General features: G+C 31.7%; 1 protein-coding gene across 1 annotated transcript; it reads right to left on the reverse strand.

The window, feature by feature from the left end:
• Nucleotides 1-580: 580 nt before the first annotated feature.
• On the reverse strand, nt 581-1879 carry LOC149519724 (uncharacterized). Its single transcript, XM_089757824.1, has 5 exons — nt 1842-1879; nt 1228-1459; nt 891-1139; nt 712-716; nt 581-665 (listed from the first exon to the last, which is right to left on the reverse strand). Exons 1-5 carry the CDS (start codon nt 1877-1879, stop codon nt 581-583), a joined length of 609 nt encoding a protein of 202 aa, XP_089613950.1.
• Nucleotides 1880-25246: the final 23367 nt, after the last annotated feature.

Consider the following 25246-nt stretch of genomic DNA (forward strand, 5'->3'; position numbering starts at 1 on the left):
AAGAAAAAAAGGTAATTCATAAGAAAAAAGGCTTTGGCATATTTGATATGGGTAAATAAATAAGAAAAAGGATTTAATAGGCTCAAAGTAAAGGTACTAAGGATGATTTATTCATAGATGGGCTTGAAAAGGCTTACACAGTCTAAAAATGTCCTAAATCATGTCTTAAGTTAAGTATAGCCTAAGATTTCACCTCAAAGGTGATTTGGTAAATTCTAAAGTTATAACTATGCCTTAGTTCTTTATGCAATTTTATAGTCACATGACTTTTTACAAAGATTCATGCATATAAAAAATCTACATGACAATTCACAATCCCATAAATAGCATGCTCATGATTTCACTTCATGTTTTTGCTATATTCATATATAGTTGTTTCAAGATCATACATAAGTCACTTATGAATAATTGTGAAGGCTCAACTACAATTGCAACATGATGATTGAAGGCATATCAAGTTGGTTTAAAAACAGATTTTAGGGTAACCTTTTTAGAAATTTTTTGAAAAAAGATTTTAGCACAAAAGTCTCCCTCCCTCACACTTGAATTGCATAGCATTTCAATTCAAACAGTTAAAAAGTTAGGGTAAAGGAAAACTCGATATTCTTTGCTTCTTAAGGTTGAATGGTTTGGCTCCTTTTTTCATCCTTACTCCATCTTTATTCCTAAAACAAAACAAAAAAAAACAAATAAAGCAAGATCAAGGTAAACTTGTTCTAACAAAATAACTAAACCATCAACACTTAAAATAAAACTTTGGTCGCCTTTGAAGCAGTGCTAGTTTTGGTTAGGCTGGACCAAACCTGAGGATTTTGATTAGTGAGGTGTATTACCTCTTCAACTTGTTTTGTCACATCTCCCTAATAGATCTTTAGTCTGTAACCATTAACCTTGAAAGGTTCTTTCTCTTTTTCATCCATGATTTCTATTGTTCCATAGGGGTAAACCTTGATCACCATGAATGGTCCACTCCATCTTGATTTGAGTTTTTTTAGAGAATAGTTTAATCTTGAATTAAAGAGTAACACTTGTTGTCTTAGTTCAAAATGTTTCTCCACAATTCTTTTATCATGCCATCGCTTGGTTTTCTCTTTGTATATCTTAGCATTCCCATAAGCATGCAGTCTAAATTCATCCAACTGATTTAATTGTAACAACCTTTTTTCTCCTACCAATTTTTGAACCAAATTGAGATTTTTTATGGTGTAATAGGCTTTGTGTTCTAACTCTACTAGTAAATGATAAGTTTTTCATAAACCAATGGTAAGTGGACATTCTAAAAAGGGATTTGAAAGTTATTTTATACACCCAAAAGGAGTCATCCAATTTAGCTTCCCAATCTTTTCGTAATGTGTTCACAACCTTCTCAAAGAGCTTTTTTATCTCCCTATTAGAAACTTTGGCTTGGCCACTAGCTTGAGGGTGATAAGTTTTAGCTATGGTATGGTTTACTCTATACCTAGCAAATAGCTTTTCAAAACTTTTATTGCAAAAATGGGTTCTTTCATAACTTATTATTGCCTTGAGTGTACCAAATTATGAAAAAATGTTTTTTTTAAAAAATCTAAGTATAATCTTAGCATTATTAGAAGATGTAGCTATAGCTTCAACCATTTGGATACATAGTCCATTCCTAATAAAAGTAAACATTTCCATAAGAAGACACAAATGGCCCTATATAGTCTATCCCCAAACATAAAAAACCTCAACTTCTAAAATGTTGTTCACTGGCATCTTATGTCATTTTGTTAGATTTCCCATCTTTTGACATTATCATGTTGCATGGCAAATCTATGTGGATCTTTGAATAAAAAAGGCCAATAAAAACCACATTGCAATACCTTTGTAGCTGTCTTCTTTCCTCCATAATGCCCTTCATACTTAGATGAATGACATTGTTACAAGATGCTCTCAATTTCTTCCCTTAGAATGCACCACTTCAAAACCTAGTCTTTACATTGCTTAAATAAAAAAGTTTCATCCCACACATAATATTTAACCTCATAAAGAAATTTCTTCTTTTGTTGATAGTTTAAATTAGGGGGGAGAACATTACTCACAATGTAATTTACGAGATTGGCATACCATGGTGCTTTTTATATTGATAAGATATGTTCATTAGGAAAGAATTCTTATATTGTTGTTCTTTTGGCGACTTCACCTTTGATTCTTGATAGATGATATATCACTTGATTTTCACATCCTTTTTTTTCCTTGATCTCTAAGTCAAACTCTTGTAAGAGTAGAACCCATTTAATCAACCATGGTTTTGCATCTTTTTTTATTATCAAGTATTTAATGGCTGAATTATCTATATACACAGTCACGTTGGTTCCAATTAAATAGGATCTAAACTTTTTAAAGGCAAACATTATTGCAAGCAATTCCTTTTCAATCGTAGCATAGTTTAGCTAAGCATTATCCAAGATTTTACTTTCATAATAGAGTGATAGAATATGTTAATCCTCCTTTTTCCCCAAAACAACTCCTATTGTGAAGTTACTTGCATCACACATAAGCTCAAAAAATTGGTTCCAATTGAGCCATGAGAGGATAGGTGCCATGATTAACTCTCTTTTGGAGTTTAGGAAGCTTGTGCACATTCATGGTTGAACTCAAACTTGGCTTTTCTTCTAAAAACTTCCATAATAGCTTAGAAATCTTGGAAAAATCATGGATGAATCTCCGATAGACCTACATGTCCCAATAAACTTCTAATTTCTTTAACTGAAGTAGGGAAAGGTAATCTTTTTATTACTTCAATCATTGCTTTGTCAACCTTTATTCCTTTTATTGACACCTTGTGTCCAAGTTTGATTCCTGCTTAGACCATGAAATGGCTTGGACAAATTAGCAAGACATATACCAAAGTTATCACCAAAAACTGAGAAATCATCCATAAATATCTCTAAGATGTCTTCTACCATGTCAAAGAATATTGCCATCATACATTGTTGAAAAGGAGTTAGAGCATTGCATAATCCAAATGGCATCATTCAAAACGTAAATTTGCCATAAAGGTAGGAAAATGTTGTTTTATCTGGGTCTTGTAGCATTATGGTAATTTGGTTCTACCTTGAATATCCATCAAATAAATAGTAGTACTAGTGATCGGCTAACCTATCAAGCATATGATCAACAAACAACAACAAGAAATGATCCTTCCATTTGGCCTTGTTCAACTTTTGGTAATCCATACATATTATTCATCCTGTGACTATTCTAGTACGAATCAATTCATTGTGATCATTGGTTATCACCATCATTTTTTCTTTCTTTGGTACACATTAGACTAGACTAACCTACAAGCTATCTATGATGGAGTAAATTATTCTTGCATCTAACCACTTAATGATCTTTTTTTCATATCTTCTTTCATTATAGGATAACCACCTTTGCTACTCAATTATTATTTTATGTCTTTCTTCTAATAGAATTTTATGCATGAAGATAGTTGGACTTATACCCATGATGTCCGTAATTGACTAAATGAAGGCATTCTTATGTTTCTTCAATATGCCTAATAGCTTTTTTTTTTGCTCCTTACTTAGAGTTAGAGATATGATAATAGGAATAGTGGATGATTCACCTAAAAATGCATATCTAAGATGAGGTGGTAGAGGCTTAAGCTCTAAAATTAGGGGTTCTTCAATTGATAGTTTAAGAGTCTTGATAGATGACTCTAAGTTGTCATTCTTCTTTGGCTCATCATTGCAAAGAGTTATTAATCCCACATTCTCAACCTTCTCTTAAGTTACTTCTTTTTAAGACATGGCTGCTTTCTTAGGGTGTTTCATTACTTGGCTCATGTAAAAAATTACTTTTTGGTCTTGAACTTTCAGTGTGAGTTCTCCCTTTTGCATGTCGATCAAGGCCTTCCCTATTTTGAAAAAAGTCTTATCAAGATGATTGTCATATTGATGTTCTCCTCTATATAAATACTATAAAGTTAGCTAGGAATACTAAATCTCCCACCTGGATTAATAAATCCTCCATCATACCTATATGATGTCCTAAGGACCAATTAACTAGTTAGATTGTTACCAAAGTTGGTTTCAATACTCTCATACTAATTTTTTTAAAAATTAACAAGGGCATAACATTAATACTAGCACCATTATCACATAAAGCTTTATCAAAATGTTGACTACCAATAATACAAGGCATAGTAAAACTCTCTAGATATTTTAGTTTAAGCAATAGTCCTTGTTGTAGGATTGCATTATATTTTTTTACCATTGTGATTTTTTCAAAGTCCTTCTATCTCCTTTTCTTTCAAAGATTAACTGCATGAATTTAGCATATTTTGGCACATGCTCTATGGCTTCTACAAAAAGAATGGGCACTTGCAAGCTTTTAAGATTTCATTAAATTTTACAAACTATTTGTCTTCCTTTGAATGTTGAAATCTTTATGGGAAAGGAATCAATGAATGGATTGGTTGCTATTTTATTTCTTTTGCTATGTGCTTTGCTTTCTCTTTCTTCTCATCCATGTCATCTTCTAAGATTATATCCTTAATTAGGTCTTTCAAGGTAACTTTCTAAGTAGTTGGCTTTTTTTTACAAAATGTTTCCACTTTTAAGAGTTATGGCTACTAATTCTTCATGGGGTGGATCAAGGTTTTGAGTGAGTACTTTGGTTAGATGAATCAACTAGAGTTATAGGTTTTTAAAAGAGATAGTGTGGGTTTGCAAGAAAAGTTCTTAGGTTTGGATTACTTGTGATAGATCTCTTTCAGGGTCAGATTCTTTTTTCTAGGTTAAAGTTTCCCAAATACGGTTTCAGAATGATTAGACCAGAATAGTAGATGGTTGGGTTCCTAGGGCTTCTATTTTCTTGGTCAAAGTGGTGAGTTCAGATAGGAAGGTGGACAAGGTATCTAGCTCAAAATGCCAACTATTTCTTTTTCAGCTCTCCATTAATAATCATTGGTTGCCATTTCTTTAATTAGCTCATGAGCTTTTTCAACAGTCTTATTCATGCAAGCACCTCCAACTACAAAATCAATGGTGGTTCTTATGGAAAGAGTAAGTCCATTGTAGAAGATCTAGACTTGTAACCACTATGGTAGCCTATAGTGTAGGCATTTATGAAGCATCTCTTTGTACCTTTTGAAAGCATCATGCAAAGTTTCACCATTACATTACTCGAATGTAGTGATCTCATTTTTCATCTTTGTGGTTTTTGTTAGTGGGAAAAACTTTGCAAGAAACTTCTAAACTCAATCCTCCCACATTGTGATGGAGCAAGTAATGATGATAACTAGCTCTTGGCTTTGTCCCTATGAGAGAAAGGAAAAACCTTAATCTAATTGCATCATTTGATACTTCATTGTACTTAAAAGTATCGTATAATTCTAAAAAACTAGAAACATGAAGGTTAAGGTCATCATGGGGTAATCCTTCAAACTACATTAATATTTTTGGACCATCTAGATGATAGATAGCTTGATCTCAAATTTATTGGCTTGAATTGCTGGCCACTTATTTGATGGATGGAAACCTTCAGGGTCAGGGATGACATAGTCCCTTAGAGTCCTTTGTCCTTTATTTGTTAAGTTGGCCATAAGAGTGATTGTTTGCATACACATTAGTCTTCTAAATGTTATTTTAATCTCTTTATCTAATAGAGCTAAATCACCACTTCTTGCACTATGCATGCAAAGAAAGAAAGGATTAAAATGGATTAAAGCAAATACAAATAAAAAGAAATCTAGATTACAATATTGAAAGAAAAGTTCTCAATATTGGTTTTAGCACCGTGATAGTCCCTGGAAGTGACACCAAAAACTTGATTGCTCCTTTTTATGAGGCTGCAAATGCATAGGTCACTATTAAGTAATAAAAGTGGAAGTAAGGTTGTCGATCCCATGAAGACTATATAATGGTGCTAGATCAAGCACTGAAAGTATGCCTTTTAACTCTATATATGAATGGCCAAATGTTTAGAGTGTGGAAAAGAACAAAATGAAACAATAATGTAAAGGGGAAAAGAACCAAACTAAGCAAAATAAAGATCTTGCTAGCTATAGTATGGCTAAATGCAACCAAAGTAAAAGGGAAAATATTTGCAATAAATTAAATTTAGAAGTTAATAAAACCAAAAACTTTTGAAAAGAAATTTGGAATAGTCAAATGTTCTTAATAGAAAATGAAATGATTGCAAAGTTTGGAAGTAAAATCGAATGCTTAAGATGAAGAATGGTGATGGTCAAATGTGATTGAAAAGAAATAGAAGTGCTTGCAAGATTTAAAAAGTAAATAAAATAATTGCTTTCGAAAGAGTTGAAAGTGAACCAAAACCAAACCAATGAACACAGTATAAGAAATTGAATGGCAATACTAGAGAAAAAGGTCTGCTTACATTAAACAAAAAAAAGCCAGCTATTGTAAATGTAAAAGAAACTTAACATTAAATAAAAAATAAAAGAACAAAAGAAAAAGCTAAGCTATCAAGCATAGGCAAATGAGAAAAAAATAACTAAAAGAAAACTAAATTAAGAGAAACTAAAAAAAAAATTAGTGATGGAGGATTGGATTAAGAAGAAGTGGTTAGGTCTTTTTTTACAGAAAGAGTACATGGCCTATTTATAATGTGAGTTTCAGCCAAGGGGGATGAATCTAGACATTATTATCTTTGGCACGTAATCAATTGCAATTCCAATTATTAAGGGATTATCCATGAATGTGATTGATCCCAATTCTGCTTTTGCCTTCAATAACTTTGCTGCCCAAAATTTGAATTCCAAGAAAGGTTTTTGATCAACCATTAGCAAATCAACATTCAAGACCCAATTTCCTTGATATGCATAAATCATGGGATTCTCAAAGAAATCTAATAATTCACTCTCTGCATTTAATTCATTATTGCCCATAATTTGCAATCCAAGAGAGAATTCATTCAATTATTAAAATCCATAGTTTGTGTGATTTAGCAAATCATCATTAAAATGCTATATCTCTTTGATTTTGTATGAATCATGGAATTCATTAGGAGATCACACAAATCACTCTTGCATTCATTCTAGCAAATGGTCGAATATCATTTACATCTTCAAGTGCTCTTGATTTGGCTTATTAATGTGCTGGGACTACTTGTCAACTTTGGATCACATCTTTGCATGCTTGGCCTCACTCTGCCACCTTTGTATGGTTTGAATGGGATCTAGTGTCGATGTTCAAAGTACTCATTTTTTCATGCAAACCTAAAAATCATCAATTTACTTCATTGTTGAGCAACAATCATGAAAATTTTCAAAATTTAACTATTAAGTGATGTGTAAATATCTATAAATCATAAAGTTATCACACATTGAAGGAAAGTCTAACCCGTTTAGTCCACCCATGTCATTTTTTTAGCCCTTTATTGATCAAACACTAGATGATTTAAAAATGATTGAAGTGGAAAAGCCTACTGATGAGGGTTATGTATTCGATGATTTCCTTAGACCTTTGGAAACACCCTTTGTCAAGTTTAGTGAAGAGGATGAAATAAAGGCATTTTTTAAAGAAACAACAAAAGATTATAATAGAGATGAGTTGGATGATGATAAGATTGAGGAATTTTTTAATAGAAACTCGAATTTAAAAGATAATGATGAGTAGGATAGAACTAGTGTCATAGAATTCCCCACTTTTCTAGAAGTTTCCCCCAACCTTTAGTCCTTAGCTAAAACCCTTAGTCATTTCATCCTTTTCATTCCCTCATACTACACCATCTATTGAGGAATCCTTCACCTTAAAGCCCAACCCTATACTCTCCATAATGGTACCTCTCTCACTAGTATGGAGGCCAATACCCACCTATCTTAGCCCTACTAGGAATATGCTTAATACACTGCTAAAGATGGGCCACCAATCCACTTTCACCACTAAGCACCATCACCTTGATTCTAGTGTTGAAAATGTGGTGAAAAGAAAGAAGATTAGAAAGTTGGTAGATGTTAGTACCAAGTGTGGGATAATCACTTAACCCAAGTGAAAAGATTTTTGAGTTAGTTGAGCTTGACTATAACTAGCATTGCTTGGAAGGCAACTTAAGTTTTAATTTTCAGTTTTCATATTTATATTTAGTTTATTTTCATTTTGCTTAGGAACAAATAATGCTTTAGTTTTGTTTGTTTTTGTTTTTGTAGGAATAAAGATCAAGAACTTAGAAAACAACATGCTGCAATTGGAAGACTCACAAAATTTTAGATACAATTTTTGTTAGCTAGGGTAGTATCTCTTTACCTTTTATGCTCTATTGTTCTATTGTTTACACATTGAGGACAATGTGTTATATAAGTTAGGGTGAGAGAAATTTTTAAGCAAAATCTTTCAAAAATTTTCTATTTTGAGCTTAAAACTATCCTGTTTAGAATCATTACACCTCCCTTGGTTATTTCCTCATAATCTAATGATAATAACCTCAATTGTCTTTATTTATAGTTTATTAAAAAAGAATGAATGTATTGAAAGCATGAGATGATTTCTGGAATTCGTTTCTATTTAATTGTAAATTTCCACATTTTTAAGCACTTAGTCTTGATCATGAAGATGCAAGTATGTTTAGTTGAAGTTTATATGGATTTGGAGTTACATTAATCCTTAAAGTTATGCTCTTATTTTAAAATTTGCTTGAGCATCTCTTAAGGCAAAATCATAGACCATACTTAACCAAGATATGATTTAGGCTATCTTTGGATCGTCTGAGCCTTTCAAGTTAACCTTATATATGTTTATCCCTAGTCACCCCTTTTGGGCCTAATGTATATATTTCATTTTTTTGGTTTTCACCTACATGATTTAGCCACTTTTTAATTTATTATTTTTATCTTTCTACCTTACCCTCTGTCTATATGGATCAATCAAATCAATATGAGAGCTATGTTACATCGGGATGGAAGGATAGAGTTTTAGGTTGAAAAGAAAAAATCTACAAATTTTGTTTCAAGCAAAAGACCAAAAAAAGAAAAGCTGAAAATAGCTTTCAAAGAAAGAAAAAGAGAATGCAATAAGAGAAAAATAAAGGGTGAAAGCACAAAAATAGCAAGTATACATGTAAATCAATACGTAGTTACTATTTGAAAACAAAATAAAGAAGAATTTAAGTTTATGGGTGTTATATTCTCTTGAAAGCTCACTCAATAAAAGTGTAGATCCTAAGTAGTGCATGTTTAGGGTTTATTGAGCTTAAGTTTCCCTTTATCCTACCTTGACCCTAGCATGACATTACAAGCTTGAAAAAGACCTATTGATCTTTGGTTAAGTTATGGCTACATTAGCGAGAGAGCATGTGAAAAGTGAACTTATGAAATTTGTGCATCTTTTTGAGGAGATTTGTTAATTTTGTATTTGCATAACTTTAGTTGAATATCTTACATTGATTTGAGAAAGATTATTCACACACATGGAAATTTGCATTTGGAAGGAAGCTTATTCTCAAATAACTCTTGTGTTTAATCTATGCTTATGATTTTCTTTTAAGCTATATTTATCATGCAATTTTTGAAGAAAGTTTTAGACTATGAATTATGGGAATGTGTTTTGATCTCTCGCATGTTATTTTGTATCTAGCTTAGTTTTGTTTGAAGATAACCAAAAGTTCAAATTTAGAGGTTTCATAACTCTATCAAATAGAGTTATTTTTAGTACTTAAATGAATGAATTTTGCTTAATTCTTAGCATTATAATGATATTTTTACTAATAATAGGCTTATTTTTTTGTTTTGTAGGAAATCTTGAAGAAAAGAATGAATCTTAGTAAATCTTCAAGATTCATGATGATTCTTTATCAATCTAAGATGATTCTTTACACATAATATGGATTCTTGAAATGATCTTGTTATGTCCTTGGAAGTTTTTGGAAATCTTTGAGTTAAAGAATGGGAAAGATGTTGAAGACTAGCTTTTTGGAGTTTATGGAGTTGGAAATATGCAATCTTGAAGAAAGATGAAGAAAATTCATGCAAGAACCAAGCTAGGCATGTTTGGTCATAATGAAGGGTAGAATTATAATTTCAAGTGAATGCAAGTCCATGGTAGCTTACATAGTGTGCAATGCATGAGATTCCTAATGGATGGCATGACATCAAGTCTTTTCTTATTAGTTAAGAAAGATTATTTCGATGTTTATGTGGCATGATGAGGTGGCAATTTTGTTTATATTTGAAAAGACTAAGCAGCCCTTGATTTTTCTTACTTGGATTTAGATTTCCTATTTTTACTAGGATTGTATTACTAATTTTGCTTGGAGTAAAATTTGCATGAGATATACAAAAGAGCATTAACAGGATTGCAAATCAAGTATTTTTGCTAAGGGAAAACTCTGAAATTTCTCTAAGAAGAGGGCCCAAGTCATATGAAATAAAAAGAATATCAAGAAGATTCAAGTTGAAGTCTTTCTAGAAGGTTAGTATATGTTAAAGCTGAAACTACTTTCCCGTTTGACAAGATTTAGTTTTTGCTTTCTTTTTTCTATTCTTTAAGTTGCTACATGTTAAGAAAGAAGAGGATTTATCATCCAGAAAACAAGATATAGTCTAGAAGTTTTCTAGTGAAGAGTTCTATTTGCATTCAACTTCAAGAAGCTTTCTTTAATTCAAGAAGGATATCTGAACCAAACTTGTAAGCTACCAATTGGAGTCCACATTGGCCAAACCTAGGTTTTTTTTGTTTATAAATAGTTGATTTAGGTCTTAAAAAAGGGTGTACAAGGTTTGGGGTGACAAACTAATCTTTAGGTTTTATTGTTTTAAGTTTTCTTTAGCTTTCAAACTCTCAATTTTAAAGTTTTATTATTCTTTCAACTTTATGCTCTTTTAATTTGGTTTATATGCATTCTTTTTAAGTTTTACTTCAATTAAATTATGTTTTAAGTATTCCTTGAATTCGATTTTGCTTATATTTTATTACAAGTGGTTGAAAGATTAATTTCACTATTAGATTTTACAGTCTTGATGAATGTACGTTACTGTTTTTAATTTAATTATTGTTCAATTCAATTGGTTTAGCTATTGTTTGAGGATTAATCATTTAAATGCAAGTTTGATTCATCTTTTAATTTTTGGTTTATCTTGTTAGGGTTAGATTTAATTCCAAATCTTGCATTGGTTACATGTTAGGGTTTTCTTCGATTGATTAGCATAAGTTCTTACATTTTACATTCAGTTTTAATATTTTATTCTTTATATCAGTTTCTATTTTGATTGTTAAGTTGATTTTGAGTTTAATTCTTAGATCTTTAATCATAATTTTTCACATTCAATTTAGATTATTTGATAAGGTTGCAAAATTTGCATGAATTTAGGGTTTATTAGATTCGATTTATACGTATTGACTTGATTTCAATTATGTTTTGTTTTAATTTGATTTAATTGTATGTTTATTGGTTAAGTTAATTGCATTGTTTCAATTATGTTTTGTTTTAATATGATTTAATTATATGATTCAATTAAGGTTTCGATTTTATTTGGTAAGTTTGATTTGTAATAAGTTGCATGTAATTGAGTTTAACTGGTTAAGATTATTTTTGGTTTATATTAAATTACTTGATATTGATTTCGATTCTTATTGAATTACTTAGTATTGCATGTTATTTAGGTTAACTCTTTTCAGTTCATGTTATTAGGTTTATATAAGTTTGGTTTTGTTAATTGCATGATTGAATTACTATTATTTGATTTTGGTTTTGATATCTATTTGTTTTATTTAATTTTAGATTTGGTTGATTTCATCTTATTTCCTTTAGTTCTTTTCGACTTATGTTATTTTCATAGTAGCATTGCATGTTTTAGGGTTTAATTCATTTAGTTTTATTCTAGTTTGATTTGATTTATCTAAGTATAGGTTTGGATGAAACAATTTTCATAGTTATGTCTCTCAAATATACAAACTTCATGGGAGTAGTACTTTTCTAATCATTATATTACTTGTATGATTTTGTGGCTTGCAGATCGCCTATCAATTCATCAAACAAAAGTAACATTACTACAATTGATGAATATGCTTGACACTACCAAAAACTCCATTAAAAATAAAAAACCTAAAGGTTTTCTAGTTTCTTCATCTAAGGCCAAGAAGAAGTCAGCCAAGCAGAAAAAAAGTAAGAAGGTTGATAAGAAAAAGGATGCAAACAAAGGTATCAAGCCTATTGGCAACATCAAGAAAGACAAGGATTTATGTCACCATTGTGGTAAAGAAGGTCATTGGAAGAGGAATTGCAAGGTTTAAAGAGACTTTTACTTCAGGTATGTTCATGATTAAGATCAATCTATCTCTTCTTGACACATCTTTTTAGGTATTGGATACTCAATAGGTTCTTACTTATGTAATGACATACAGCAACTAAAGAAAAGTAGATGCTTAAAAAAGGGAGATGTGTCTTTGCATGTTGAAAAGGGTGCAAGTGTTGTTGCCTGTACCATAAGGACTTATTCTTTACCTTTAGCTTCTAGTTTAATTTTAGAACTCAATAATTGTTATTATGTTCCAATCATAACGCGAAACAACATTTAAGTTTCTTATTTAGGTATGAATGATGGATTTTCATTTAATATTAAAGGTAATTGTTGTTCCTTTTATTTAAATGATGTGTTTTATGGCATGAGAATCTATGATAATGGTTTGTATGTTCTTAGCTAAACTAATGATGTTCTCAATATAAATGTCAAGAAGGCTAATCTAAATAAACCAAATCAATCTTACTTGTGGCATTGTCGGCTCAATCATATCAATAAAACAAGAATCATAAAGTTACATAAACAATGATACTTTGATCATTTTGATTATGAATCAAACAAAACTTGTGAATCATGTTTGCTTAGAAAGATGACCAAGTCAACTTTTAGTGGAAAAAGAGAAAGAGCTAGTGTGGTTCTTGGACTAACACATCCAAATGTAAGTGGTCCAATGACTACAAATGCTAGAGGAAGATACTTTCATATTATTACATTCACTAATAATCATACAAGATATGGTTATGTGTGTTTAATGAAACTCAAGTCTAAATCCTTTGAATAGTTCAAAGAATTTAGAATGGAGGTTGAAAAGAAAATAGGTAAAAGTATAATGACATTTAGATCTGATTGAGTTGGTGACTAGTTAAGCCATTAGTTTCAAGGTAATCTAAAAGAGAATGGGATTCTCTCACAATGGATTGCACTTAAAACACCATAAAACAATGGAGTTTTCGATAGGAGAAATAGAACCTTGCTAGATATGGTTCAATCCATGATGAGTAATTCAAATCTTCTTATATTTTCTAACGGTTATGCACTTGAAATAGCCTTTTATCTTCTTAATATAGTTCCATTTAAATCTTTTGATAAGACACCATATGAAATGTGGAAAGGTAAGAGACCTAACATGTCACACATAAGGATTTGGAGATGTGATGCTTATATGAGGAATGCATAAGCCGGTAAGCATAAAGCTAGATTAGTTAAGTGTAAATTTATGGGATATCCAAAGGAAACTATTAGATTTTATTTCTACAACTTTAAGGAATAAAAGGTGTTTATTTCTAGACATTCTAACTTCTTAGAAAAAGAGTTTATCCTTCAGGAAAATAGTGGAAGTAAATTAGAACTTGAAGAAGTTCAAGAAACACAAATTGACATAAGGATGGTACTTGAGCTAATAGCTAAGCTATCATATGCAAATCCGAAAGCTCAAAGTACACAAGAACTTCGTAGGTTAAGTAAGACTCACAAAGTTCCTGATAGATATGGATTTCTCATGGACAAGGATGAGTTGATCATAGATAATGATCCTATTACCTATCAGGAAGCAATTTTGGACATTAATTGTGAAAAATGGCACAAGTATGGACTTTGGAGGAACTGCCAGAAGGGATAAAACCCATAAGGTGCAAGTGCATTTTCAAGAAGAAAACTAACATGAAAGGTAATGTACAAATGTACAAAGTCAGGTTAGTTGCAAAAGGTTATGATAAAAAATAAGGAGTTGATTTTGATGAAACCTTTTTACCAATTGTCACGACATCTCGAGACCTTGGGATGGGCAACCTAAAAGCCAAATGAATGGGAAAATTTTGAAAATGAGGGGATAAAAATATTTCCAATAAAAAGAAAATGAGTCGCTACTAATATTTTTTACGGTGTAATTGGCCACACAAAAATTTTTGTCCTTTTAATAAAACATTTTAAAATAGGTTTAAAAGGTTTAGAAAAAAAAAAAATTTATGGTCTGCAAAATCAAAGTTGAGTTTGGGAATCAGTTACACGTAGGGAAGGATTAGCACCTCTATAGCACCCATAGAAAAGGGTACCAATTAATGGCATGTTATCCTTTAATTTTGGCAAAAATGTCATATTTTTCTTAATGTTTAAAATTAATTCTTTTTTCCTTCATTTTTTCTTTTCTTTTTTTTTTTGAAACAAAAACGAATCAAATTTAAAACATAACTTTTATTTTTTAATTTTTGGATCAAAGTGAAAACACTGTAAATACTGAAACACTTTTTTCACCCTCCTATAACTAGGTAAAGCTTTAAAAATATTCCTAATTTAAAGGTTTTCAAATTATCCCACAAAACCAAGATAACAACTCTCATAAATAATAATCACTGAGAATTGTCCCTATAGTTAGACAAGATCTCAATGACTATATTTATTTGATATGTTATCTTATTTTAAAACATTTTACTTTGAAAACCAATTTAAAAAAATAAATAAATGTATGAGATGCATGAACATAATAACATGTGATGAATACATGACAATATAATATAGATGACAAAGTGATAGCACCCAATTATATAATGTTTTTACATGTAAAAAATGGTGTTAAATTTTAAATTTTGGATGCTTTTTGACGCTTTTCAAGTTGTTTTCATCATTTTAGGGTTTCAAACTCATAGCCTTCATTTTCATGCAAGCCATTCATGCAAGTATGCAAGGAGTATTTTTGGCCCAATATGGGAAGCTCATAGTCCATCCATGTGGCCAAGATAAAGTTCCACTTACACAAGGACTTTCCCATGATGCATTACATTCAGCCACTATTACCTAAGGAGGATTGCATGCAAGTGTCAAGCTCATTTGGACTCCAACATGTTTGGCCAAAAGAGATCTAATCCTTTTGAATTTCAGAAATTGGATAAAAAGCAAAATTATCTCCTATTGAATTTCATTTTAGTTGAACCTAAAAAGGGGATTTGATCAAGATTTATTCAAGACATGATGAATGGCCAAGATTACTTCTTCAAGACCCCATTCAATGAAGCATACTCAAGGAAAAGAAGTCCCATTCCGTCATGTTTCTTTGAAAGATAAAGATCAAACTTATCACCTAGAGTTTAAATTTGAAAACAAATCTTGTAAATCTTACCCCCTAGCTGAACCCTCCACTATAAATAGAAAGGTCACTCACCTTATTTCATCATCCCACTCCTCACTTCTCTTCTCTCTTTTAGTTATTAGTTTCAGTTTTTTATTTCTTCAGTTAGTTATTGGCTAAGGTGACAAATTGGCCAATAAAAAAGCTCATGTTCTTTACAACTCCTTTTCAATTAAAGAAGTATTTTTTCCAAGATCTCTCTTGCATTTCAAATCTTGTTGTCTTTTCTTAATTTTGACAAGCATTACTTTTATTTACAAGTTTGATTCAAGCACTCTTTAACTTTTTGCACAATTTGGCTACTACTTTCTTTCAAGTTCTACAAGTTTCTTTTCATGCAATCTTTATTTACAAGCAATTCTACTATCACACTCTTTTGTTTTCAAGTCTTCAATTCTTATTTCTTTTAAGATCTTATTTTGACTCTTGTCTCTAGCTTACCAAGTGACAGTTGGTTAAGTGAGATCTAAGCTTACACATTGCTTTTACTATTTTCTTTTCTTTATTCTATAATCAACCCTAAATTTTCCATTGTTTAGATGTAAGATCCTAGGCTTTCACCAAAGGTACTTGAAGAGCAACCCAGCATTTCAATCAATAATCCCTGAGGAGACGATACTAGAATACTTTCATTTATTACTTGATGTATGCATGATAATAAAAATGCATGCAAATGACAAGGTAAAATGAAATGCAAATACGTGATTAATTTAAGGTTTGAAGGTTAGTATTAGGGTCTAGGTTAGGGTTTAAGATTTTAAGGTTTAGGGTTTTAGGGTTAGGAATTTAGGGATTTAGGGTTAGGCTTTAGGGTTTAGGGTTAGGGTTTAGGTTTTAAAGTTTGGTTTAGGGTTTGGTTTTAGGGTTTCAATTTAGGTTTGGATTTATGATTTAATATTTAAGGCTAGGGTTTAGGGTTTAAGATTTAATTTTAGTGTTTCGATTTAGGGTTTGGATTTAGGGTTTAAGGTTTGATGGGAAACTTGGGGTTTAAAGTTTGGGATTTCAATTTTTTTTATGGAAATGGACATGAAATAAATACAAATTACAAAAATGCTATTAATGAATGCATGTGCCAAAAAGCATGACCTTGAAAAGTAATTACTAACTAATCTATTTTCAAACTTAATATCAAAAACATGTAATGCATAAAATTCAATATTAAAATGGATCAAGCATGGAAAACTTTAAATTTTGGTTTGAATGTTCCACCATTGTTCATCATTCAGCACAACTAAACAACTTTAAAAATTCATCAAAAACAACCATCAAACAACATTGTTCAATGAAACTTTTGTTCAAACATGTTAGAAACTTGCTAAACATCATAGAAACATAATCTAATGCATGAAATGAAGAACCATCAACCACTAAAGAATGAAGTAAGGCTCAGCCAAACACAAGGACACTATGGTTGAACCTACCTAGCCTATTTCTCAAGTATTTTTTCTATCCTATGTCATCCAAACAAGTATTAACCACTTGAAACTTACTTCATGAAGGGATTTATAGCATTAAAATAGTTTCAACAAACATATAATGATCCAAGAATGGCAAAGAAATCATGAGAACAAAAATGGTAACTAAACAACAATATATTTATCCAATCAACCAAAAAATCATGTTAAACAATAATATATTCATCATTTAAGCAACATAAACTACCATTTAAAGTAACAAAATGATAAAATAGGCCAAAAGGAGGTTCAGCCAAACACAAGGACACCATGGTCGAACCTTCAACTTGTTTTCTAAGGTGAATTTGAAGTTTTTGTCACTTGAATTTTGGCATCAATCCAACAATTAGCTAATTGGATGAAGTTGTTTCAAGTTTCAAGTAACTAAAAATGAACTAAAAAGCTTCAAGAAAAAACAAAGAAAATGGGTTAAACTAGCATGAAAATGCTATGAAATGTGATGGAGAATGCATGAAATTGGAAAATTGGTGTTAGGAAAGTGTACCTTCAAAACCAAGCACAAAGAACTTTTCTCTTTTTTCTTTTCACAATTTTTTCTCCCAATTTTTTTTTCCGTGAGTTCCTATATTTTCCACATTCTTCTCCTCTAAATTTTCATGCAAAAAAACACTCTTCTCTTGGGAAGAAAAAAGCCACCAAAATATCTATTCAAGATTAAAACAAGGCGTTAGGATCAAATCTCATCCAAGCGCCAAAATTCATTACTTGTTTTTAATCCAAGGAGTAATCTTTAGCCATTGGATTAAGATTTCTTATGAGATCTAATGGCCCACATTTGTACTGCAAAGGCTGGATTTTTATAGCCCCTAAACTAAGTGAAAACACCATTTTCCCTTAGTACAAAGTTTTTGATATTGAAGCCATTTTCTTAGAAACCAATATTCCTATGCTCATTGTTGGGATTTTAAAACACCAAAAATCATAAAATATTATGATATTAAGCTATAGAAATTTTTGCGCAAATTTGATGATAATTTTATTTTTTCTAGAATTATCATATACTTAATTGGTTAAATTTTAACTTGCTTGATTTAATTTTGCTTGATTATCCACCTAAATTCTCCAAATTTCATGTGTATGAAAAATTGAACACCATGCCCGCACCTAGTGTCATTATGCAAGCAATGGCTAAATCTAGTAGGAAATTGGCCTAGGCAATTTAAAGGCCCTTAGGAGATTAGGAGAGCTGATTTCCATGAGATAATTGAGCCATTAAGATGAAGAAAAAAATGCCAAGCCATGATCATGAACCCCAAGCCATGAGCCACCAACAAAGGTATGTGGAGCTTTCGTTTCTTGCATAATATGGCTTGATTGAAAAGAACTACTGTACAAGCTGATTTGGAGGAGCTTCAAGCTGGGTTTAGAGCTAAAATGAGAATAAAATGCAAGCCAAAAAATCAAGCAAATTAGACCAAGAAGAATTGGCAAAGAAGGAAAAAGCAAAGGGAACAAATTACAACTCAAGCAACAAGTGGGAACACTATGACAAATAAAAGTCAAGCATGGCTGGTAGTTTGCATGGTTCAAGAAACCATTTATGGGCTAAGAAAAGACCTATGATAGGGTTGGAAAATATGAAATTTTAGGGGCACAAAAAGGGAGAACCAATCCTATGATTTTTTGTAGGAATTTTCTTCTGTCATTTTTCTGTTTAACGTCACTGGTAAGGTAGCAAACTTGCTAACTTTAAACTTGACTTTTATGATTCCATTTAGCTATTTTCTTTGACATTTTGAGAGAGGACCAAGCTACCAACATGTGGCCTAGGTGGAGGCATGAAGAACCCTCTTTGGACTAACCAAGCAAGCATCACATGTGACAAAGCTAAGTTACAATTTCCAGCTCATGTAGTCATGCCTAATAGCCTTCAAAACAACCTAGAAACTACCTTGGCTATGATGATTGGATGGAGGGTTGGGATGTCTTATTTTGGATGGTGGTTATGTTGTAAAATGTCCTAGCTTTTGGCTATAAAAAAGGGAGAGATGGCTAGCTTTAGAAGTTTTTCCTTTTCTTTTTTCTCTTTGCTTAGTTTAAGATGTCTTTAGGGATGGTGGCAACAACATTGCTGGCTGACCAGCCCCTCCTTTAATACTTCAGTTCCTTTCCTTTTTAATTCATTTTCAAGCACTTTTAATTGTTTTTTTTAGTTATCTTTTAGCTTGTTTAAATTTCTTTCAAGTTGCAAACACATTTCAAGCTCTCTCTTATTTGTTTTATGTAAGTTCTCATTTTTATTTTCTGACAGTTTCCATATTTAAGTTCGACCAATTTCCAGCTTTATTTCCTTTATTTTTCTAGCAAGTTTGCATGATATTTCAGTTATTTGAATCTTGAGAGAATGGCCTTGGATGCTAGTTTGATGGAAACATCATAGAGCTCCAAGAGCTTGACTCATTGTATGCTTTACTTTCTTGCACTTTACTTTTTATTGCCATTTAATTTCTGCTCATTTAATTTTCTGTTCTTTAAATTCTATTCATGCTTTTGCTTGCTGTGTGCTTGCCATTTTAATTTATTCTTATGTTATTTTATCATGCTTTCATGTTAGATTAGGTCCTTGCATCTTTTGTACCTGCATTGCAATTATTTTCCTTATCTCATTCATGTGTATGTACTACTTTGGTAAGTTTATGTCATAGCTTTTTGTCACTTTTTCTAGAAGGTCACCTATACATGTTCTCCTCATTTTTGAGTTTATTTTGAGGTTCTAAAACAGCTTGTCACGTTACATGTAGCTAGGTTCAGTTTTGGTTCCATGTAGTTATTAGGACAGTAGCCTAGGTTAGATTTCATGCTACATGTTGTGTAATTTTTTTAGATACTTTCCGTCAATTTTAGAAAATGTTCACCCATACCTTTTTTGCTTGCTTTCATGTCTATTTTAAGGTAGTGAAAAATATTTTTGCAAATTCCTCAGGAAGGGTCACATTTCATAGCCTTTGGTCCAGAGGTCTTAGTTTCCATGCATTCTAGTATTTTGATTTGTAATTAATTTTCTGCATTTTGTGTTCTATTTTGGGGAGGGATCACATGCATCCTTTTAGTTGATTTTTAAGTCTATTTTATTGTCGTAAAACAGTTTTTATAAATTCCTTAGGTTAGGTCATGTTTGCATAGCATTTGAAATCATAGGTTGCATTAAGCTAGCATTTCATGTTTGGTTTTTGCATGATAAGTTTCTTCCATTTCAATTATGTTTTGTTTATAATTTCCTATAAGTTAGATGTTTCATTTTAAGTCTATTTCATGTTTATACAATTTTTTTTTATGTTCAATTACATTTCATGCAGGTTTAGGTGATAAAAATTCACATAGGTCATGTAGGAATTTAGGTTAGTTTGCTTGTATGCTTAACTTTCCATTTTTATTTTAATTTTCTGCATTTAAATTATTACGCTTTCATGTTTATTGTCTTGTTTAAGTGTTTAGGTGATAAAAAGTCACATAGGTCATGTAGGAATTTAGGTTAGTTTACTTGTATGTTTAATTTTTTTATTTTAATTTTTTGCATTTAAATTATTATGCTTTGATGTTTATTGTGTTGTTTAAGTGTATTTAAATTATTTTTCATGTCTTGCTAATTTTTACAAAGTTATTTAAATTTTCTATTTTTAGAAATTTCATATTTTTAGTACGTTCTATTTTTAGTAGATTTATTCTTTAGGTATTTACTCTCTCTATATTTTGTAGTAATTTAGGTTTAATTTATTTGGTAATTTTTATTAGATTAATTTAGGATAATTAGTTTACTAAAAAATATTTGTCAAATCAAATATATCCAAAGTGTCAAATTGGTACTTATCCCTAGGTCTAAAACTCTCAAACCCTGAGGAGACGATAATTAAAAAAACTTTCGATCTTATTACTTTTTTGACCCATACACTTGTGGTACTCTTGATGGGTAAGCAACAAGTTTTTAGGGCCGTTGTAGGGGATTGGCATAATTAAGCTAAGGTTACTATCGATAAAGACATGCTAGGGTGTAATCTGGTTCACCTTTTTTTTGTAAATAGTTGTAAATGCTTATTTTTCTTTTATTTTATTTTTGCTTATTTTTGTTGTTTGTTTTTAATTTGCTCTTTCTTTTATTTTTATGTCTAATTATTATATGGATGAGGCCAGATGCCTTAGGGACTATGCAGTATCCTTTATCAATAGATCCCACCCCTAAATATCACTAGTATCTTTTATTTTTATGTCTAATTATTATATTGATGAGGCCAAATCCTTTAAGTACTATGCAGTATCCTTTGTCAAAAGACCTCAACCCCAATAGTCATTAGAGAGCTTAAAGCATAGGAGTACTTCTATTGAGAGTGATTTAGATCCTATCATAGCTTTGTCCTCATAGATAGCCAATCTAGCCAATAACATAAATGCCATTGAAGCCCGATATGATCATAATCTAGCCTCTTTCTTTCAAAGTCCATTTGTCAATGGTAATGTTTGTGATGGGAATTATTATAGTGATAGGCATGTGTATAATCAACATTCAAATTTTTACCTAAACACCTACACTCAAGGATAGGAAAATAAGTCAGAAGTCTCATGGGGTAACAGTCAGATGTAGCTTTCTAGTTCATCACCTACATATACCTCACCTTACCCTATTAAGTCTCCTTTACTTTATTACTCACCACAATACCCAGTCCTTAATTTCCACCATCGTAGCACATTCTACCATATGACCCACCTCCTCTATACTATCCAACATAATAATACTTTCCATCACCTACTCAATATCACCTACTACTTCTACAAGAAATGAAACCCTTTTATAAGGAATTTTTCACGAATTCATCCAAAACCAAACCAATCTCCTCCAAACCTAAGTGGCCACTTTGAAAAGACTTAACAAGCTAGTACATCTTAGTTGGTTAGGTAGAGTCGATAGCACATTTAAAGATGATTGAAGGAAATGAGGTATAGTGTATATTGATGATGATGATGAGCTTATTATGGTTAATATGCCTGATTTGTCAAGGTGGTGAATGAAGGTGTTATGGAAATAGAATAATAGTCTTGTGAAATTGAAATAGAAGATGATGGATCAATTTTAGGACCTGACATTCTTGAGAAGTCTAGCACTAGTCCCACTATAGGTGAGTTTGAGCCTTTTAGTCCACTCGTGTCATTTTCTCAACCTTTTAAAGATCAAATACTAGATGATTTAGAGATGATTAAGGTGGAGAAGCCAATTAATAAGGGTTATGTATTTGATGATTTCTTTCCACCTTTAGGAGCACACCTTGTCAAGCTTAGTGAAGAGGATGAAATAGAGGCATTTTTTAATGAAATGCCAGAAGATTATTATATAGAGGAGTTGGATAATGACAAGATTGAAGAATCTTTAAATAGACACTCAGACTTAGAAGATAATGATGATATGGATAAATTTAGTGTTATAGAATTCCCTCATAGTCTAGAAGTTTCCCCAACCTCTAATCCTCAATTAAAACCCTTAGTCATTTCATCCTTTTCATTTATTCATGCTACACCACCTATAAAGGAATCCTTAGCATTAGAGCCTAACCCTATACTTTCCATGATAGTACCTTTCTCACTAGTATTGAGGTTAGTACCCACCCATCATAACCCTTCTAAAAGGATGCTTAATACATTACAAGGGGTGGGGCACTTATCCACTTTCACCACTATCACTAAGCACAATCATTTTAAGTTTATTGTTGAAAATGTGGCAAAAAGTGAAAGGATTAGAAAATAGATAGATATTGGTACCAAGGGTAGGGTGATTACCCCCCTCGATGAAAGTCAAGCTATTTACTATAAATCAATGCTACTTGGGAGGCAACCTAATTGTTAGATGTCATATATTCTTCCTTTTATATTTTCCTATTTTCCTTTAGTAGTGTTAATGCTTAGTTTATGTTTTGCTTGTAGGAAAATAAAAGTCGATCATGGGAACTTTAAGGAAAACCTTGGCCAATCAAGGAAGTATTCTTTAATGCTTGTGCTTAAATTCATATTTGCCTACACATTGAGGACAATGTGCATTTTAAGTTTGAGGTTGGGAAAATTTGAGCCAAATTTTCAAAAATTTTATAAAAATTTTGGACTTAGGCTTATTGAATGTTGTTTTGAGTCTTTAGTATGCTTCCCTTGGTTGATTGTTATTTATCCTATGATAAAAACGATATTGACCTTGATTATAGCTCTAAGAAAAGAATAAACATGGGTAAAACATGGGATGTATTTTTGAATTTGATGACCATTGAATTATATGTCATTTAGCTATTGTTACGTTAATCATAGGAATTGCATTTCATTTTTCAAGTTGTGTTTATGTTCTAGAATTTGTTTGATCCCTTCTTGAGGAGAAATTCTAGGGTACACTAAATTAGAGACATGACTTAGCCCATCCTTGGATTGATTGAGCCTTTCAAGCTAACTTTAATGTATATATCCATAGTAACCCTCTTTTGAGCCTTATATTATCCTTTCTTTGTTAAGCACTCACATCAATAAAGTTAAACCTTATTTTGCATTTTATCTTTGTCGTCCCTACCCTATGTGCATAAGGATCACACATGATATAATTAGAGAGTTATGTCACATTTGAGAAATTAAGGAAATAAAATTTTGCAAAAAAACCAAAAAATCTAAAAAAAAAATTCAAAAAAAATAAATCAAAAAAAAAGGAAAGAAAAAGGAAAAGAAAAGAAACAAATAAAGAAATAAAAGTGTGCAAAATAAAGAAAGTGGAAAAAAATCAAGTTTGGGGTTATTACTAGCTTAAAAGCTCTCTAATTGGTCCTAAGCTTGTAGTGTATGATTAGTGTACTTGAACTTTAAAATTCCTTTTTATCCTACCTCTACCCTAGCCTAACATTACAAACAAGCAAAGACTAAGGATCTTAAGTTTAGTGTTGGCCAACATTAGTGGTGAGAAATGCGAAAGGCAAACTTATGGAATGTATGTGCATTTCGATTATGTTATATTAATTTCATGGTTGCATATTCATAGCTAGAAGGCATGTGGTGATATGTGATGAATGTTGCATGCAATGAAACTAGCCCTTGCTTAGGATTTACCTTAAGCTATAATCACCATGCAATTTTTGAGGAAACAATTTCTAATTGATGATAGGAAGTGAAATTCACTCATAGCATAAGGTGTGTGATAATTCTTTTTCTTTTTAGAAGTATTATGTACTTAATTGGTTAAATTTTAACCGACTTGATTTAATTTTGCTTGATTATCCCACCTAAATTCTCCAAATTTTGTGTAGGAAACACCAAAACACCATGTCCACACCTATTGTCATCATGCAAGCAATGACTGAATCTAGTGGAAAATTGGCCAAGGCAATTCAAGGACCTTTGGAGATGAGGAGAGCTGATATCCATGAGAAACTGGAGCCATGAAGAACAAGAAAAAAATGCCAAGCCATGACCATGAACCCCTAAGCCCTAAGCCCTAAGCCCTAAGCCACCAATAGAGGCATGTGGAGCTTTCCTTTCTTGCATAAGCTGGCTTGTTTGAAAGGAGCTGTTGTACAAGCTAAATTCGAGGAGCTTCAAGCTGAGTCTAGAGTTGAAATGAGGATAAAAAGCAAGACAAAAAATAAACAAATTTAACCAAAAAGAATCTGCAAAGAAAGCAAGAGCAAAGGGATTAAATTACAAGTCAACCAACAAATGGGAACACAATAAAAAATAAAAGCTAAGCATGGTTGCTGGTTTACATAGTTCAAGAAACCATTTATGGGCTAAGAAAAAACCAAGGATAGGGTTGGAAAATAGGAAATTTTAGGGGGACAAAAAGGGAGAACAGAACCTCTGATTTCTTGCTGGAATTTTCTTCTTTCATTTTTTTTGTTTCATGTCACTAGTATGGCAGCAAACTTGCTGACCTAAACCTTGAATTTTATGGTTCTACTAGCTATTTTCTTTGACATTTTGAGAGAAGATCAAGTTTCCAACGTGTTGCCTACATGGAGCATGAAGAACCCTCATTGGACTAACCAAGCAAGCATCACATGGGATGCAGCCGAGTTGGAAATTCCAGCTCATGTAGTCACACCTGGCAGCCTTCTAAACAACCCAGAAATTACCTTGGCTACGATGATTGAATGGAGGGCTAGGATGGCTTATTTTGGATGGTGGATATGTTGTAAAATGTCGTAGCTTTTGGTTATAAAAAAGGGAGAGAGGGCTAGCCTTAGAAGCTTTTCCTTTTCATATTTTTCTTTGCTTAGTTTAGGATGTCTTTGGGGACTGGTGGAAGCAACATTGCTGGCCGACCATCCCCTACTTTAAGACTTCAGTTCCTTTCCTTTTTAGTTCATTTGAAAACTCTTTTAATTGTTGTTTTTAGTTATCTTTTAGCTTGTTTAAATTTCCTTCAAGTTGCAAACACATTCCAAACTCTCTTTTATTTTGCTTATGCAAGTTCTC

Source organism: Durio zibethinus, chromosome 3 (assembly GCF_047325235.1).
Source record: "Durio zibethinus cultivar Kanyao isolate XHJ-2024 chromosome 3, ASM4732523v1, whole genome shotgun sequence".
Classification (NCBI taxonomy): Eukaryota; Viridiplantae; Streptophyta; class Magnoliopsida; order Malvales; family Malvaceae; genus Durio; species Durio zibethinus.